Source organism: Balaenoptera acutorostrata, chromosome 4, assembly GCF_949987535.1.
Source record: "Balaenoptera acutorostrata chromosome 4, mBalAcu1.1, whole genome shotgun sequence".
Classification (NCBI taxonomy): Eukaryota; Metazoa; Chordata; class Mammalia; order Artiodactyla; family Balaenopteridae; genus Balaenoptera; species Balaenoptera acutorostrata.
This window is the reverse complement of record NC_080067.1, coordinates 80,533,441-80,549,262: the sequence shown is the minus strand read 5'-3', so window position 1 is coordinate 80,549,262 and position 15,822 is coordinate 80,533,441. Positions and strand designations below refer to the sequence as shown.

Below are 15,822 nucleotides of genomic sequence, written 5' to 3'. Positions count from 1 at the left end.
AATTTTACCCTAAAGTTCACCTTCCAAGTATAATAGAAATGAACTGCCCAGGAGATACAGCTGATCCCCAGGAGGTTCCCGATTCTGAATAAAATCTGTTCTAGAAAACAAAGGACTAGCAGGAAGATGCCTTTCGGGAAACCTACCGTTTTGGTGATCTCATTTTCAACTTCACGGAGGTCTGAATGTTTTTCCACGGTGGTATTAAGAAACATTTTCTTTAATTTAAATTCTGTCACGAAGGTTCTAACTGAAAATGAAAACATAACCTGTTAGACCTCACAAGGTCCACCTACGCAAGGCTGAGTGTCTGTAAATCTCAAGGCACCCAGCTTTCCTCCACCTCCCAGGATGCTCTCTGTGCATTTCTTTCTCCTGGAGGGTGGAGACCACTCCTCCCTCTTTGGGGCTCCTCTAGCAATGGGAGCACCGACTGAGCTGAGCTGAAGACTCAGTCTGAGCAGACCTTTGGGTGAGAGGCTCCAAAGGGCCCTTTGCGTATGTGCGAGGGCTCTGAGAGAGGGAGCTTTCCTCGTCTCTCCAGTGGCCTCCCACATCTTAGATGCTCAGTGAAGCCGTAACAGAGAAGAGAGATGAGCTGGTCTAAAGAACGCATTTCCAGGAAGAGGGGAGGGAGACGTGGGTTGGAAAGACAAATGCTCGTGGGCCCCTATAAAGCTTCGGATGGAGGAAAGCTCTTTCTCTCTAGGTCTTTTACCAAGTTAGTCAGCCCTCCACTTCAAGGGCGTGCTCTGGTTTCCTCTTCTCATGAGAGTCACCTCCATCCATTCCCCATTCCTCTTGCTCAGAGGAAATGCCTGTTCTATCATTGATAAAAGAGGCTTCCAGAAGCCAGGTTACTTCCCAAGATCACCCAGCTCCCAAGGGCCAAAATTAACATTTAACGTCATGTGTGTCCATCTTCCAAGTTCTTCTTTCCCCCTAAACCCCCAGTCCCCTGAGGAATCTCATAGTCTAAGGACAACCAAGTGGCTACAGAGAAAGGTGTCAAACATCTGTAGCAGGACTCCGCTCAGGGGGCTGCCAGACTCCACGACTACAAGCCACATAATGAAAACAACCCATATTCAAGATACTGTTGGGTTCAGACATGAAAGAAAGTAGCCCCATTTTCACGGCCCATTTCACTCATAAAATAAAATTCTAGTTAACATCAACTTGTGCTGATTGGGCATGAGAGTGATAGAACTTACAAATGGGCAGGCAATCAAAAATTAGGACAGCCTGCTTTATACCTGGCTCTTATCTTCCTTTAGATTCAATTCTTATCTTTCCCTCTGGACAAGAAAAAAATATAAATAAACCCAAACACAGAAACACATGAAGCTGCTCTTTCATAGAAAGCTTGCCTGCTGAATTAAGAAAAAGGCCCACAAATGAGCCAGGGAAAACATTTAACATCTTATACTTATTGTCTAAAGCCCTTAATCCTTATTTAACATCTTTTTGCTTGTTCTACAGTTCAGTGAAGCCAGCTGCTTAGGACTCTTTCTGAGAAGCAGGGAGCTCTTTGAAAACATTCCTGGCCAAATGAAAGCGTTTCAGCATGCTCTAATTTGCATATTCCTCTGATGTTTATGAACAATGAAGCTAAATGACTTGAAAAGGGAAAGATGATTGTTAACACAATAAGTGGCTCTCCTCCTGATGCATGGTGCCTGTGGGACCCTCCACACACAGGCTTCCAGAACAGTCACCCCACCCCTTCGTCCTCCCATCTCACAGGTCTAGGTCTGTGCCCAGACTCTGTGCAGAAACATATATATGGTAACCATCAGGTACACAGATCTCTTCTGAACCAGGACAGTAAATGTGGCCTCTGCATCTGTGAGAATACGAATAAGGCACCGCAGTGTCCCCCCCAGCCCTGCCCTCTCCCAGACACATTCCCATCTTCACGCTGCAGTTACATCATCTGGCTTTAGGGCAATTTTTAACTGTTGATTTACACAGGTTATCTAAATGATTTTTTAAAGATCCAAAATTATTGTTTTATATTCAAAGTAGTTTATCATTTTCATTGCTTTCAGCTCTGGTCCAAGAGATTAGAAGACTAATGTCAAAGGATACCTCCCATCTGGAGACCCCTACCATTTTCCAAGCTTGCTCAAATATATTATTTATTTGATCTTCATAATAACCCTGAGTGGGAAGCAGAGCAGGTGGTAATCTGATTTTACAGATGAGGAAATTGATGCTCAGGGGTCAGTGAGCTGTAGGTGCGGGACATGGAGCTGGAAGCCTGGCATTTGAGTCCCTGGCAAGTGTACTTTCATACTGTTTCAAAATAAAATCATTTCCATCATCTCCATTCTCAAACTGAAAACTCCTTGCTGATTTCTTACAGGGTGTAGCTAAATGGAATAGGTGACCCAACTGCAAATAATCTATTAGAATATGAGGACTTCTCAACTTTGACTGATGTCTATATTCCCAGATTTTTCTTCCTTAAAAATAACGCTTTTGGTGAGGGACGACTTGAATTCCGTTTGGAGGCACCTTTGAGCTCCTCGAGTAGACATCATGAGCAAAGCTCACCCTCCCGAGTTGAAGAAATTTATGGACAAGAAGTTATCATTGAAATTAAATGGTGGCAGACATGTCCAAGGAATATTGAAGGGATTTGATCCCTTTATGAATCTTGTGATAGATGAATGTGTGGAGATGGCAACTAGTGGGCAACAGAACAATATTGGAATGGTGGTAATACGAGGAAATAGTATCATCTTGTTAGAAGCTTTGGAACGAGTGTGAACAATGGCTGTCTTCACCAGAGAAATCAACTGCTTCCACATGTCCCCTCTCCACATTTTACTACGATGAAAATTGGGTTGTGTACATTTTCTTACTGAACTTTTTTGTTAAATAAACTTCTGTAATAGTCAAAAAAAAAATAATGCTTTGACTTGATCCTTGTATTTTAAACAATTTTCTAAATTCTACCACTATTTTAGTAGGGTACCAACTATTGAAATACATTTCTAGCCCCAAGATGGAGCTGCACCTGCCTGGGGTGCCACGTCAGCAAGTCAAACTTTAGAGTTCCTGTAAACCCTCCCCTTGACCAGTAATGCAGCATATCAGTCAGCCAATCCCCAACAGCGAAGCCAACTCTGGGCTCTATACTTATTTCCTTGTTCCTTGATCTTTCTAAATAAGGTCAGATATGCAACCCCAGCCAATCATGCCCTGTGTCCGCGTTGCTGCTTCTACGCGCTATAAATCTCACTCTTGCCCATAGTGGCTCAGAAAGAGTGTTCCTTCCACTGCTGTGAGGCCCTGTACTTCCCCAGTCCATGGACTGCTTTCCCTTGAGTAAAGGACATCAAACTCATTACCAAATTGTTTTAGTTTTGTCATTTGACACCACCTTCTTAAAAACTCTGATTATTCCCCTCAGCCTATGGGCAATGCAAGTCATGCAAATAACACTTTCAAAGGACACAGACATTTGCTCTCTCAAAAAAACATTTACTGAGCACTTTTTCTGTGTTGAGTATGACACTGGGCAATATAAGATGATTCCAAGTTGAGTCACTGTACCCACCAGCGCCCTATCCAGCTTAGATAACTCTATCTCCCTCACTTGTAATTTCTTCAAGTTCTTCATTGACCTCGGCACTCTAACACAGATTACACACCCTGTGTGCAAGAAAGCTCCCAGAACGAACACTGCATTGTGTGATGGAAGGACTGTGGGCTGCAAACCTGGCGTCTCACCAAGCGGTTGTACAAGCTGGGCCACTTAGTACTTTGTCAGGGCCTTAGTTTTCATTTGGGTTGTTTGCTTTTTAACCTGTAAAATGGAGATTATATCTAAAACCAACCATCTTCATAAAATCTATTAAATTCGGGATCAAAATGTGACAAATTGTATGATACAATTATGGCAGTAGCTTTGTAAAAACTGTATCTTGCCTGTGGACAAGAACATGAAGATCGTTTTTTTTTAAATTAATTAATTAATTTATTTATTTTTGGCTGAGTTGGGTCTTCGTTGCCGTGTGCAGGCTTCTCATTGTGGTGGCTTCTCTTGTTGCGGAGCGCGGGCTCTAGGCACGCGGGCTTCAGTAGTTGTGGCTCACGGGCTCTAGAGCGCAGGCTAAGTAGTTGTGGCGCACGGGCTTAGTCGCTCCATGGCCTGTGGGATCTTCCTGGCCCAGGGCTCGAACCTGTGTCCCCTGCACTGGCAGGTAGATTCTTAACCACTGCGCCACCAGGGAAGCCCATGAAGATTGTTTTTAAAAATGAAAAGAATGTGTGAATGTGGTAGGATAATCAGGGTTTTATTCTCTTTTTTCTCTCCCTAAATTTTTTTTTTTTACTCTTTGGTTAGAATATTCTTTTGATTTTTTTCCCCCTAACTATAGGGTGGAATGGTTAAGCAAATAGTGTTATACACAGATAATGGCATATTTATGCAGTCATTACAAAGTTTGTATAATAGTTTCAATAACATGGAAAAATGTTTAAGGTATAAAGTTTGTACAAATACCGTATGACTTCAACTATATCAAAATATAATACACACTAAAAAAGACTGCAAATAAGGTGCTACATCTCTGAGTGGTGGAATAATAGGCAGTGTCTTCCACTCCCTTCTATATTCCTTAAATTTATTCCTTGGGCAAATACTGATTTTGATTAGGGAGAAAATCAATAAATGTTATTTTGCAAAATACATTGTGGTGCAGAGAAAATTCCAAGATAGACAAACTCTCTTACCCAAATTGCATATCCCTTTTTCCAGCTGGTACCCCACTGGGCATCTGCAGGTGAAGGATCCCTGAGTATTGTTGCACATGGCCAGGGGTGGGCAGGGGTTTGAGAGGCATTCATTCACATCTGCGGAGAAGGGAACACAAGGTCACAGTGAATCTGCAGGAGGCAGCACAATCATAATCCAGTACAAGGGGCACTTCTAAGGGCCAAATGGCACTGGGCGTGATGGGGCCTGGAAACGAGTAGACACTACCCTTGTTCTCAAGGCGCTACCAGTCTACTGAGGGTGGGGGCAGCCATAAGTACAACTAACTATAAATATAAGGCAGGATTTGAAAGTAAAGAGAAAGTAGTGATTTTGATGGAAGGGAGAATTAAGGACTATTTCAAATAACATCTGGACTAAGATTGGAAGAATTTTAATCAGCAGATGTGGGTAGGGGGATTCTAGGCTGGGGCACCAGCACAGTGAAGGTCTGGAGCAGGAAAGCATAGGGGTTTTCAGGGAGTGGTGGGTGGTCCAGCGTGGCAGGGATGGAGGGAGCCCGCATAAGGGAGCCAGATCGTGGAGGCTCGTCAATGTCATTGTCTGACGACGTTGCTCTGCAGACAACACATAAGCATGCTAATTCTCAAGTAAGCAGGGTATGAATTTTAAAATCTTACTCCCCTACCTTTTGGAGGAAAAGGGAGTTTACTGCCTATCTCAATGTGATACTGTATTGTAGACCATTGCAGATGACTCTTCCTCTTACCCACGTTGCAGTCATCTCCTTGCCAGGAAGGTGAGCACACACACTGGTACCCACGGCTGGTGGGGTCCACAACGCATTTCCCATCATGAAGACAAGGGTTAGTGGCACAGCTGTTAACTGAAAACACATTGCAGATATAGAGCAGTTAATCACACAGGAAAGGTAAGGGCAGTGCTAGGTAAATATTTAATTCTCCCAGCTAATATTTGATTCTTGCTTATTTCTGTGTACTTGCCCTGAGAGGCCACACTATGAAACAGAATGGGTTCCCAGAGGTGCAGAAGAGATGTATTGGGACTGGATGTTGGCACTAGCTGTGTACATACACATGTGTTAGACAGTTGGATCCCTAAATGCAGGAGCTGGTTCAAATCCAAATACTGCTTACAAGTCCCTCGGCTCGGGAATGATGATTACATTGCCTTGGGATACTTAAATTCTACTTGAATCAATGCCAATTTAAAACACACGTTAAGGAGAAAATGATGCCTGATCAACCATCCTCCCTGCTCCAAGTTTTCTCTTTTCTAAAGGTCTCACACTGTAACCGGGCCGCCACACAACATGCAATCATTCAGAACAATGCCTGCAGGTGAGCACTACGACACCCTCTCTTTACGCGGTGTGACCATGAGCCTGTCTAATTCATCCAGGCCCTGGCGATGCACAAGCTCCACTGAACTCTTGGACTCCCAGCTCCCAGGTGCAGTGAGCACACTCTCTGTTTGGGTCTGTATAACTGGCCTTGTCATGCTACAGTTATACAATAACTGCCTAATAAAGGTTTCTAAAGCACATTTAGAAAAGCCAAAACTCATAACAGAAGGAGAAAAATCATCTCCAAGGAGAAAAGTCAGTGGTAGAATGAGAAAGAGAAGGCAGAAGTCAAGAGTTCTTACTCCAGAATAACCCTGAAGACAAATGGGCTAAACCTGAAGATGGTGTCCCTGCTCCTCATTGCTACTTCATATCTACCTAAGATCACCTGCATGAGCATAGCACCTATATGTACAAACACTGCACCCATGGACTCTGTCACAAAACACACAGCAACAGCCAGTAACAATGTTCCTAATACTCACCTATAGTTATCACTGCAATGGCTATAATTGGCTTTAAGGGACACTTGTGAATTATGTTCTACCTGGTATTGGAGTATATTTGGCAGCTGGAAATGAAGCCTGTGAGTCCTGAAGCAGGGATCCCAAACTTGCCAGAAGAAGGAGCCAGTTTCCATTTCCCAGCAATGCTCGGACCACTGGCATGAAGGGGGCACCAATGCATCAGGGCTCTGCGGGGCTGCGTGGGGTCCATGGCCCTCCAACCACGAGCTGGATGATGGCTGCCTGGTTGGAACTCTGCTTCTAACTCCCTTCCCTTCTCCCCTCCTCCCTTCAGTCCCCATTTCACCCCTTCACCAACAGGAGTTTTCCTTTCCTGAGTCTGGACAAGCTAAATATCCAGCAAATTTTGACCCTGACATCAAAGGAGGTATCATCCTACTTCCTTCTACCTTTCCTTAAGTGATAAAGAATCATGTGGATGGCTTTATTTCCCTTGTCCCAGCAACTTCAACATGGATATAAAGATATATAACCTCAAGGGAAATGTCACACAGTCACTATGGGAAAGGTTAGTTCATCATCCTCTCACTGAACACATCTCTCCACCCACATTTATCCACTGACATCATAATCTTAGGGAGACAAAGGAGCCTGGGCTCCCCTGGATCAAGAGAAGTTTCCCCAGTGACTGGGGGGCTGGCTGACTAACTCAGAAGCTCGTGGCCCTGATCCGGGAGCAGGCACCCGCTCACTCTGTGTCTCAGACAGGCCACCTAAAGCCTCTTGACTCCAGTTTTCCACCCTTCAGGCCTGCTTCACTACCCCACTCTGGCCTTGCTAGAGTTAAAGGCATGCTTGAAAAGCTCTTGCAATTACAGGGCATTACAAGTTACAATGGCACTACTACTGATGTCACACATGGCCAACGGCATCCTCTCCTCTTTCTCCAGGAAGAATTCTGAAACTCAGGGGTGAGGAAACTGTCACCGTGACATTCTTTTCTGATTTAAGTGCTTCAACAGAAAGTATCTGAGATCACAAAGCAGACCCTGTCCTATGGCGGATACCAGCCACCCCGAGCCCCGTGCGGTCTCAGTGTGCTTGTGTGACTGTGTCCTACCTGAGGCTGGAGATGACGGGGCTGTGGACGACTGGGTGCTGCTCTGAGCAGTGAAGGTGGTCGATGTAGATGTCAACACCTTAGCTGTAGAAACAGGTGTGCTTTGGGGGGAAGGAGATGTTCTGAGAAAACGTGAAGCCAGGCTGTGCTCTTCTGTAGGGGCAAGCCCCGTGGTCCATTCTTCTGCTGACGTGGGCGCACTGGGCAGGGCGATCGATCCGGTGGCAGCATCTCTATTCACTGGGTTCCTTTCTGTGGTGACGGCACCTTCTGTTGAGGTGCGTACCACTAGAATTTCAGGACTGGTTGGCGGGAGCCGTTTTCCAGCCACTGTCTGTACTGTGGTAGGACCACCCGTCAGAGATGCTGTGCTTGACGGGGGTTGGGGGCTGGGCGCGGGGGGATGAGAGGTCTGGAGAGTGGTAGCTACCAAAGCTGGAGACGTCTGGGCTAAGCTGGTGCTCGTGGCTGGAAGGGTTTGCTCAGCGGAGGACTCCGTTAAGGCCAGGGGCGAACGGATCCCCAGAGTAGACCTCACTGTTACAGTTTCCGTGGCCTCCACGGGCACAGTCTCCAGGCTCTGTGGCTTTGATTCCGTAACGATCTTCTCAAGGTGTGGGCTGCTCTGGTTCTTAGGATCTGCTGTTTGACTGCTGGGGAGCGTTGCCACGGATGATGCCATTATCGACGTCCAAGCTGAAGTCACAGGAGTGTCCCTTGCCTTGGGCAGGACCAGGGTAGAAGATGAAGGTGGGAGGACTGTCTGTGAGACAGACGGCGAGACAGGGGCAGATGCTGTCAGGGATACTAGTGAGGGTGGTGGCGAGGAAGACGAAGGTGTGGGCACATCAGGGGCGGACTGCGGTGGGTGAGTGGAGGCCCTGGCCGATGGCAAGGATGACGAGAACCGGTAGGGCTGTGACACTGAGGGCTGGGGCAAGGGGGGCCCTGACGAAGAAGACAATGACGTATCACCAACAGATTCAGCATCCGGGTCCAGAAGAACCAGAGTGGTCAGCATATTAACGGTGGGTGTGCGGGATGGAGGGCTGGCCGTGCGCAGAACTAGTGCCTCAGTGGAAGACTGAGCGTATTCCCCACCGTGGGATGAGACGTTGCTTCTCTCTGTCTGAGCCTGAGAAGGGGAAGAAGAGTCTGAATGCAAAGAGCCTGAGATCTTAACAGAAGAGGTGGAACTCTCCCTTACGTCCAAGGATGAGCTGTGGTCTGCAATGGACAGCAGTGCCCGCTCCCCTTTGGTGAAAGGAGCCGAGACGTAGGTGTGGGCTGTGTAGTCACTGGACGCCCCATGTTCAGGGTGGGTGCCACTCACTGCATCGTAGCTCATTCCAGTGACTGCAAAGGGAAAAACCAAAGTTAGGTCAAACTGAACGGACATCTGTGAACCTGCACTATGAGACAGACTTTCAGCGTCCCACCCTTGAACGCCTGGGGGTGACACACTTTCTCTGGATAGAGACAGTACGGGGAGGCAGGCAGGGTTTGAGTCCGCAGTGAGCGGACCTGCCCTCCTGTGAGGAGCACAGCGGCAGCAGGGGAAACGGTAATAAAAGAGAAGAGGGGCCAGGGGCCGAAGAATAGGGAACAGGTCCGGATTCCTTCCACAGGCCTTTTTTGATGAAAGCAAATTAGTATCTGAAAAGCTCTTAAGACCCCAAATAGAACAATTGTTATGCCTAAATGGAAAAAGGAAAACCCTCCCAACTTTCCATTCTGTACAATGAGATATTTCTTTCCCAGGAGACTGGCCTAAGCCACAACATGGCCAGGTTTCTTTATTGCAAGCATCCTGGCAGACAGCACCGCAAATGCCTGGGGCAAGTGTTGGGGAGGTGGGAGAACCCGGAAAGTCCTCTTCTCAGGGAGCCGGTAAGGCACTTTCTGGGTCGACAGCAAACTCAATCACTCTAGGATCACAAGCAAATTGACAGATGAGCTGAGGGAATGTGGCAAGAGATCCTGCCCCTCACCTCCGTCACCTCCGAGGACTCGCGAGGCTGCCAGTGAACCCGAGACCGGGTGGGCATCCCAGGTCGCCGCCACGTTCCCCCGCTGAGTGGGGCGCTCCGCGTCTCTGGGCGTCGCTGCTGAGCGCCCCACATCCCCAGGAGTCGTGCTGCCCTTGGTGAGAGATCGCAGCGTGCGCTCTCCGACTCCAGTGAAAGTAGCCCAGGTGTGCGGGCTGTGAGCGCGGGCTCCGGGCGCCCCCTCAGAAGCGCCCTCCTCCACTTCGGAACTGACGGCCAGCTCAGGACTGTCTTCGGTGGCTGCGAGAGGGCCAAGAAGGGGAGGGCCGGTCACTCGGGGCGTGGAGCTGGGCTGTGTGAGCCAGACGCTTCCCTACGCTTTCTCAGTGTTTTTATTTGAAACTGACAAGGTGAAAACCCAAAATGTGTGTTGTTCTTGCAAAGGTACCAGCGACCGAAACCTCAGGAAGCAGTGTGGGGGTCAGCGTTGCTGTTCAGGTGGCTTGGATTTATGGGAAGGTTTATTACTTAGTGAACAGGATTGATACGGTATTTCTGCTCGGTGATAACATAATAAATAGTGTTTATGTCAGGGAAATTGGTGGTGGCAGTGGGAGAGGTGAACAGTGGGCAAAAGACTAACAACCCTGCTGGGGCTTTAGACCCGACAAGGCCTGGGAGGGAGGCCAGTATCACCTGGAAGGCTTTTACCTCCTGGTAGGACCAGCGATACACGACCGACACAGGGCCTGTCGCTCTATAGTGTCTGTCATTCTATAGTGTAGTTCTTCACCCTAGCACATCAGTGAGAAATGGCATTGTGGTCGGAGGTTACGGGTGGGCTTGTTTTTTTTTTTTTTTAAATGTATATGTTTTATTTCCTTGGTAGGGATGGAACACGGACAGGTGACACATGAATAAGTATCCTTTTCCTCCTTTCTTGGGTATATGTTTTATGCTATAAACTTAAAGAATCTTAGATTATTATATTAAATTATCAAATAAATCCTTCTTTTCAGAAATGATGGAAATGAGGTCCAATTCTTCTTGGCCTACATATCTGGATCTAATGAGACAAACAGGCTCTTTTCTGATTCTTATTCCCAGACCAGTCTAGCCCTTGACACCCCATGGACCTACCTTGGTGGAAAATGGATACAAAGCTGAGTGTAGGTTCTCTTCATGATAGGTTTGCATTAACTGACAGACAGGAATGGGGACAGGGACACACAGTGACCTGGGGCAGCACTGAGAAAGCCAGGACCCAGTCACAGATGTGGTCTGACCCAGGCAGCAGGACTTAAGAGACCCACAGAAAGTCCGCCAGGAGAGGCTGGAGAGTTGAGTGTACCCGAGCACAATTTCCCTGGCAAAGAGGACAGGGCTGGGACGGACAATGATGGTTGGGGCTCTGTTACACAAGACTTAGGCCAACAACCCTGTCAGGCTGACAGACTTAACACAGGGGAAAGTCATGCCCTGAAACAGAGGGGCTGCATTTGAACCCAGAAAAAGGAACGAACCAAGAACTCTGAAAGCTGGATGGCAGAATCAGTCAGCTGTGGGCTATTCAGAGGAAAAGAGAGAAAGCATTATGTTAACCCAGAGTGAGGTAGTTTCAGGAACGAGGCTGTTCCTTATCTGGTGCTTTAGAACTGAACCCCAAGGTCCACTCACACTGAGATCACATTTTCCACACCAATCAACTGCACTCTGACTGCAGAGTGCAGGGTACTGAAGAGATGGAAGAGGTAAAGGCTATGAGACATGAGCTCCTGGTCTGAGATGGCAAAAATTCTGAGTGCCACAGGGGTAGGGCGGAAAGGATTCCTTGTGCTTAGGAGACAGATAGTGTGTTTTCCATTCACAGACATAAAAGAACACAAATAGCCTCCACCCATACATGTGGTATTCTTTACGATAAAGTGTACGCTTTTCCACATCACATCAGTAGTGATAAATGTTAATTTTCCTCATCAATTAGGGTACTAATAGCGGGGGAAAAGAGCTGCTATTATGAATGGTGGAGAAGTAAGAATTTAAACCTATTATAAGCTTATATGAAAAGTTACTGCATTTTTGCTTTAGTCAGCATACAATTACATTGATAAGGCTGTTGAGAATTGTTTTTAAATATTTTCCAAAAACATTATTAAAAAGGAGTATCAAAGGAAAAGCTTTCTCAAATTGATAGATTGGACTTCATCAAAATTAAAAAATTTGTGCTGCAGATGACAACATCAAGGAAGTGAAAAGACAACCCACAGAATGGGAGAAAATGTCTGCAAATCGTATCTCTGATAAAGGACGAGTACCCAGAATATACAAAGAACTCTTACAGTGCAATTAAAGAAAGAAAAATAACCCAATTTAAAAGCCGTCAAAAGATCTAAATAGACTTTTCCAAAGAAGATATACAAATGGTCAATGAGCACATGAAAAGATGCTCACCATCATTAGTTAGCGGGGAAAACTGCACACCAACACCACTTGAGACACCAGTTCACACCCACTAAGATGGTTAGAATCAAAAAAGCTGGACGATAACAAGTGGTGGTAAAGGTGTTAAGAAACTGGAACCCTCGTACTTTGCTGGTGGGAATATAAAACGGTGCAGTCACTCTGGAAAACAGTTTGGCAGTTCCTCAAAGGTCAGAAATAGAGCTACCATATAACCTGGCAATTCCAGGAGCACACAAAAACTTGTACCTGAATGTTCACAACAGTACTATTCATAATAGCCAGAAGGTGGGAACAACCCACCCATCCAATAATGGATAAAAGCATAAACAAAATGTGGTACATCCATACGATGGAATAGTATTTGGCTATACAAAGGAACGAAGCACTGACATGCTGCAATGTGGATGAACCTTGAAAACATGATGCTAAGTGAAAAATACAAAAGGCCACATATTGTATGATTCCATGTATAAGAAACGTCTAGAAGAGGCAAGTCCATAAAGACAAAAAGTAAATTAGTGGATGTCAGAGGCTGGGCATAGCAGAGAATGGGGAGAGACTGCTCATGAGCTCAGAGTTTTTTGGGGGTGATGAAAATGTTCTGGCATTAGATAGTGGTGATGGTTGCCCAACTTTGTCAATATACTAAAACCCACTGAACTGTACACTTTAAGTGGGTGAATTGTATAGAATGTGCATTATATCTCAATAAAGCCGTTTAAAAGGGGGTGAAAGGAGAATTTCTCTCGATGAAAGCCCAGACCTGGGGTGAACAACCACTCACGAGAAGGTGATACTTTCACCTTCCAGAAGCTGTGTGATCGCGGCAGGCATGGGGGTACGGCGGGGGGCGGGGGCGCTATACCGTGTGGAAGGACACGGCAGAGAAGTCCCCGAGCTGTGCGTGGGAGGGGCACGTGCCAACAGCAGCATCTTGGAGATGGAACAGAAGAACTGGGGGATATACAGGGATATCGGTATCAACCAGCTAGAAGGATGGCCCGGGAACAATGAGGGGCCCACGGAGCTATTTCATTAACGCGGCAGAAGATCGCAGCCCAGGCACCCCTCCACCGTCCGCGGGGTGCGGTTCCGTGAACGGAGACTCACTGGAGCGCTCTCCGCGTGGTGCCGAGGAGCCCAGGCTTTCTGAGGAGGATGAAGACAAGGAGTCGGTGGCCGGTTCAGAGTAGTTCCTCTCACCAGGCGCTGGGTCACTTCCTCGAGACTGTGGGGCGGAGGCTGAAAACCGGGTCAAATCTGAAGCGTTCACAACCTCAGGATGGGAAGTGGAGCTTCCGGTCGCGTTTGCGAACGGCTCGCTGTCGGTCAAGAACCAGCGAGCAGTGCTCCCTCCACCTCTTGCCGGCGGGACTGACCGAGACACAGTCGCTGTCTGAGACACGGGGCTGCCACTCCCCGCACCAGAGCTGCTGGCGAGTTGGTGTCCTCTGGAGGCTGAAAGGTCAGAGAGAAAAGGCCATCACATGGATGCAAGAGAGATCCCTCCACAACCGAGACACGAGTCCTCCCTAGGAGAAGGTACCCTTTGCAAGGACCTTGTATAGTATTTACTGTACGTGCAACCTGACGTGCATTTTCAGGTTCTAAATAATTATTTCAAAACTCTTCAGTGTCAGTAAGAGATCAATACTAAAAACAAAAATTGGTGAAGACAGGAGCTTTTAAACAGTATGTGCAAAGCAGAGTAACTTATAGGCTTGAGTGTTTTATTCTCTTTCCCCAAAAACATGGGGTGGTATGAGCCAGTGAGTATGCTGTTATGTCCATCAAATACAATGTGCCCAAATATTGTGCTTAGAGCATTTTTCTAAGACAGTTCTATTATTAATAAAACTAATTTGGGGGACTTCCCTGGTGGTCCAGCAGTTAAGACTCTGTGCTCCCAGTGCAGGGGGCCTGGGTTCCATCCCTGGTCAGGGAACTAGATCCCGCATGCCGCAACTAAAAAGATCCCGCACACCACAACGAAGATCTCACATGCTGCAACTAAGACCCGGTGCGGCCAAATAAATAAATAGATTTTTTTTTTTAAAAAAGATTATTCTAATTTTGAAGTAGAGCAAACAAAAAATCAACTATAGGCAGTACACTAAAACCATGAATTTAGGGAGTATGTTTATATCTGCACATTTTCTTTGTAAAGATGATCTGTACGTAAGATAACTGAAGCTAGCTTTAAAGAACAGGCCAGCTCTCAGTTTGAAGATATGCTGCAGAGTGACAAGATGCACCAGCAGTGGGAGCTCAAGGCGGGGGTCTCAACTCTGTGGTGAGTGAGCTAAAGACCACGCACTCACTACTTAAACCCGCTGAACCTCAGTTTCCTCATCTACAAGAACGCAGGAGGAATGACACCTGTTTGACTAATTTCACAACATTGTCATGAGGATGAAAATCAAAATGAGATAATGTGGTATACCAGATAAAGGAGATGGTGTTATTCAAGAACACAGTGGTTTTTTTTTTTAAAGGTTGCAAATGGTCTTAAAGTGATTCCTTGAGAAAATGCAACAATTTAAAAATGTCCATAATAAATCAAATAAAGATCAAAGACTTACTTGGGGAATCATTCTGCCAAAATTCCCCTGAGACCTTGGAAGACGTAAGGTCAACTCCATTTTCCGTGGATGGCTCAGTGAGTTCCCCATCCCCTGGGCTCCTGACTACTCCACTGTTTCTTCTCCACCCTGCCTCAGAGGGTGAAGAATGGACTGATGCTGAAGTTGTGGTCATTTCAGAGTCCTCAGGGAAACGCTCTGTCTCATTTAGAGGTCCTGGACTGATGGCTAAAGACTGGAGCGTCCTTGGGACACCGTCGGGGAACGTGGCAGCAACATGGACACTCTTTGTCCCACTGACCGAGGGGCTGTGGACAGCAGTGGAGTTGTTTAAATCCTCCGTACTTCCAGAAGCTAAAATGGAAGAAAATATGCTTCAAGATTAGTTGGGGTGTATCTGGATACAAATGATGTTAATTACATTTCAGTAGATGAATATAGATAAGGTGGATCTAATAGATAAACACACATAACACACTCGTCCGCCCTCTCCTCACAGAGCTAAGTGGAGAAGCATGAGGTCCTTCACCGAGCACGATAAAAGCTTCAGATCAAGCTAAGAGGAAGACAGGAGAAAGCCTCTAGACATGATTTGCATTTGTCTTTATAGAGGAAGCTAAAGACTTCTGCTCTTGAATCCCACTTTATTACTTACACAGGACAGACCATTGTAACAAGGTGCAGGATTTGTTTTCTTTTGTTTTAGCAGTGTAACCCTTTTGTTCAAATGCTATTATAGATTAAAACCCACACATATGGGCTTCCCTGGTGGCGCAGTGGTTGAGAATCCACCTGCCAATGCAGGGGACACGGGTTCAAGCCCTGGTCCGGGAAGATCCCACATGCTGCGGAGCAACTAAGCCCGTACGCCACAACTACTGAGCCTGCGCTCTAGAGCCCGCGAGCCACAACTACTGAGCCCGCATGCCATGACTACTGAAGCCCGTGCGCCTAGAGCCCGTGCTCCGCAACAAGAGAAGCCACCGCAATGAGAAGCCTGCGCAGTGCAACGAAGAGTAGCCCCTGCTCGTTGCAACTAGAGAAAGCCCACAGCAAGAAGACCCAATGCAGCCAAACATAAATAAATAAAATAAATAATTTAAAAAA

General features: G+C 46.6%; 2 protein-coding genes across 5 annotated transcripts in view; one reads left to right on the top strand and one right to left on the bottom strand.

Annotated features, from left to right (window-relative positions):
* HEG1 (heart development protein with EGF like domains 1) overlaps positions 1–15,822 on the bottom strand; it is an 83,271-nt gene that overhangs the window by 34,405 nt on the left and 33,044 nt on the right. For 3 of the 4 annotated variants that reach the window (XM_057545337.1, XM_057545338.1, XM_057545336.1), the window contains exons 4-10: positions 14,716–15,069; positions 13,244–13,591; positions 9,674–9,970; positions 7,683–9,038; positions 5,499–5,615; positions 4,747–4,866; positions 147–250 (exon numbers count right to left, since the gene is read on the bottom strand). In XM_057545337.1, the coding sequence (XP_057401320.1) occupies positions 147–250; positions 4,747–4,866; positions 5,499–5,615; positions 7,683–9,038; positions 9,674–9,970; positions 13,244–13,591; positions 14,716–15,069 (2,696 nt within the window). The remainder of the gene's footprint in view (positions 1–146; positions 251–4,746; positions 4,867–5,498; positions 5,616–7,682; positions 9,039–9,673; positions 9,971–13,243; positions 13,592–14,715; positions 15,070–15,822) is intronic. The other variant, XM_057545339.1, reaches the window with a different exon arrangement.
* Positions 2,494–2,891, top strand: LOC114238016 (small nuclear ribonucleoprotein G-like). The gene has a single exon (XM_057545340.1). It carries the CDS (start codon positions 2,545–2,547, stop codon positions 2,773–2,775), a length of 231 nt encoding a protein of 76 aa, XP_057401323.1. The 5' UTR covers positions 2,494–2,544; the 3' UTR covers positions 2,776–2,891.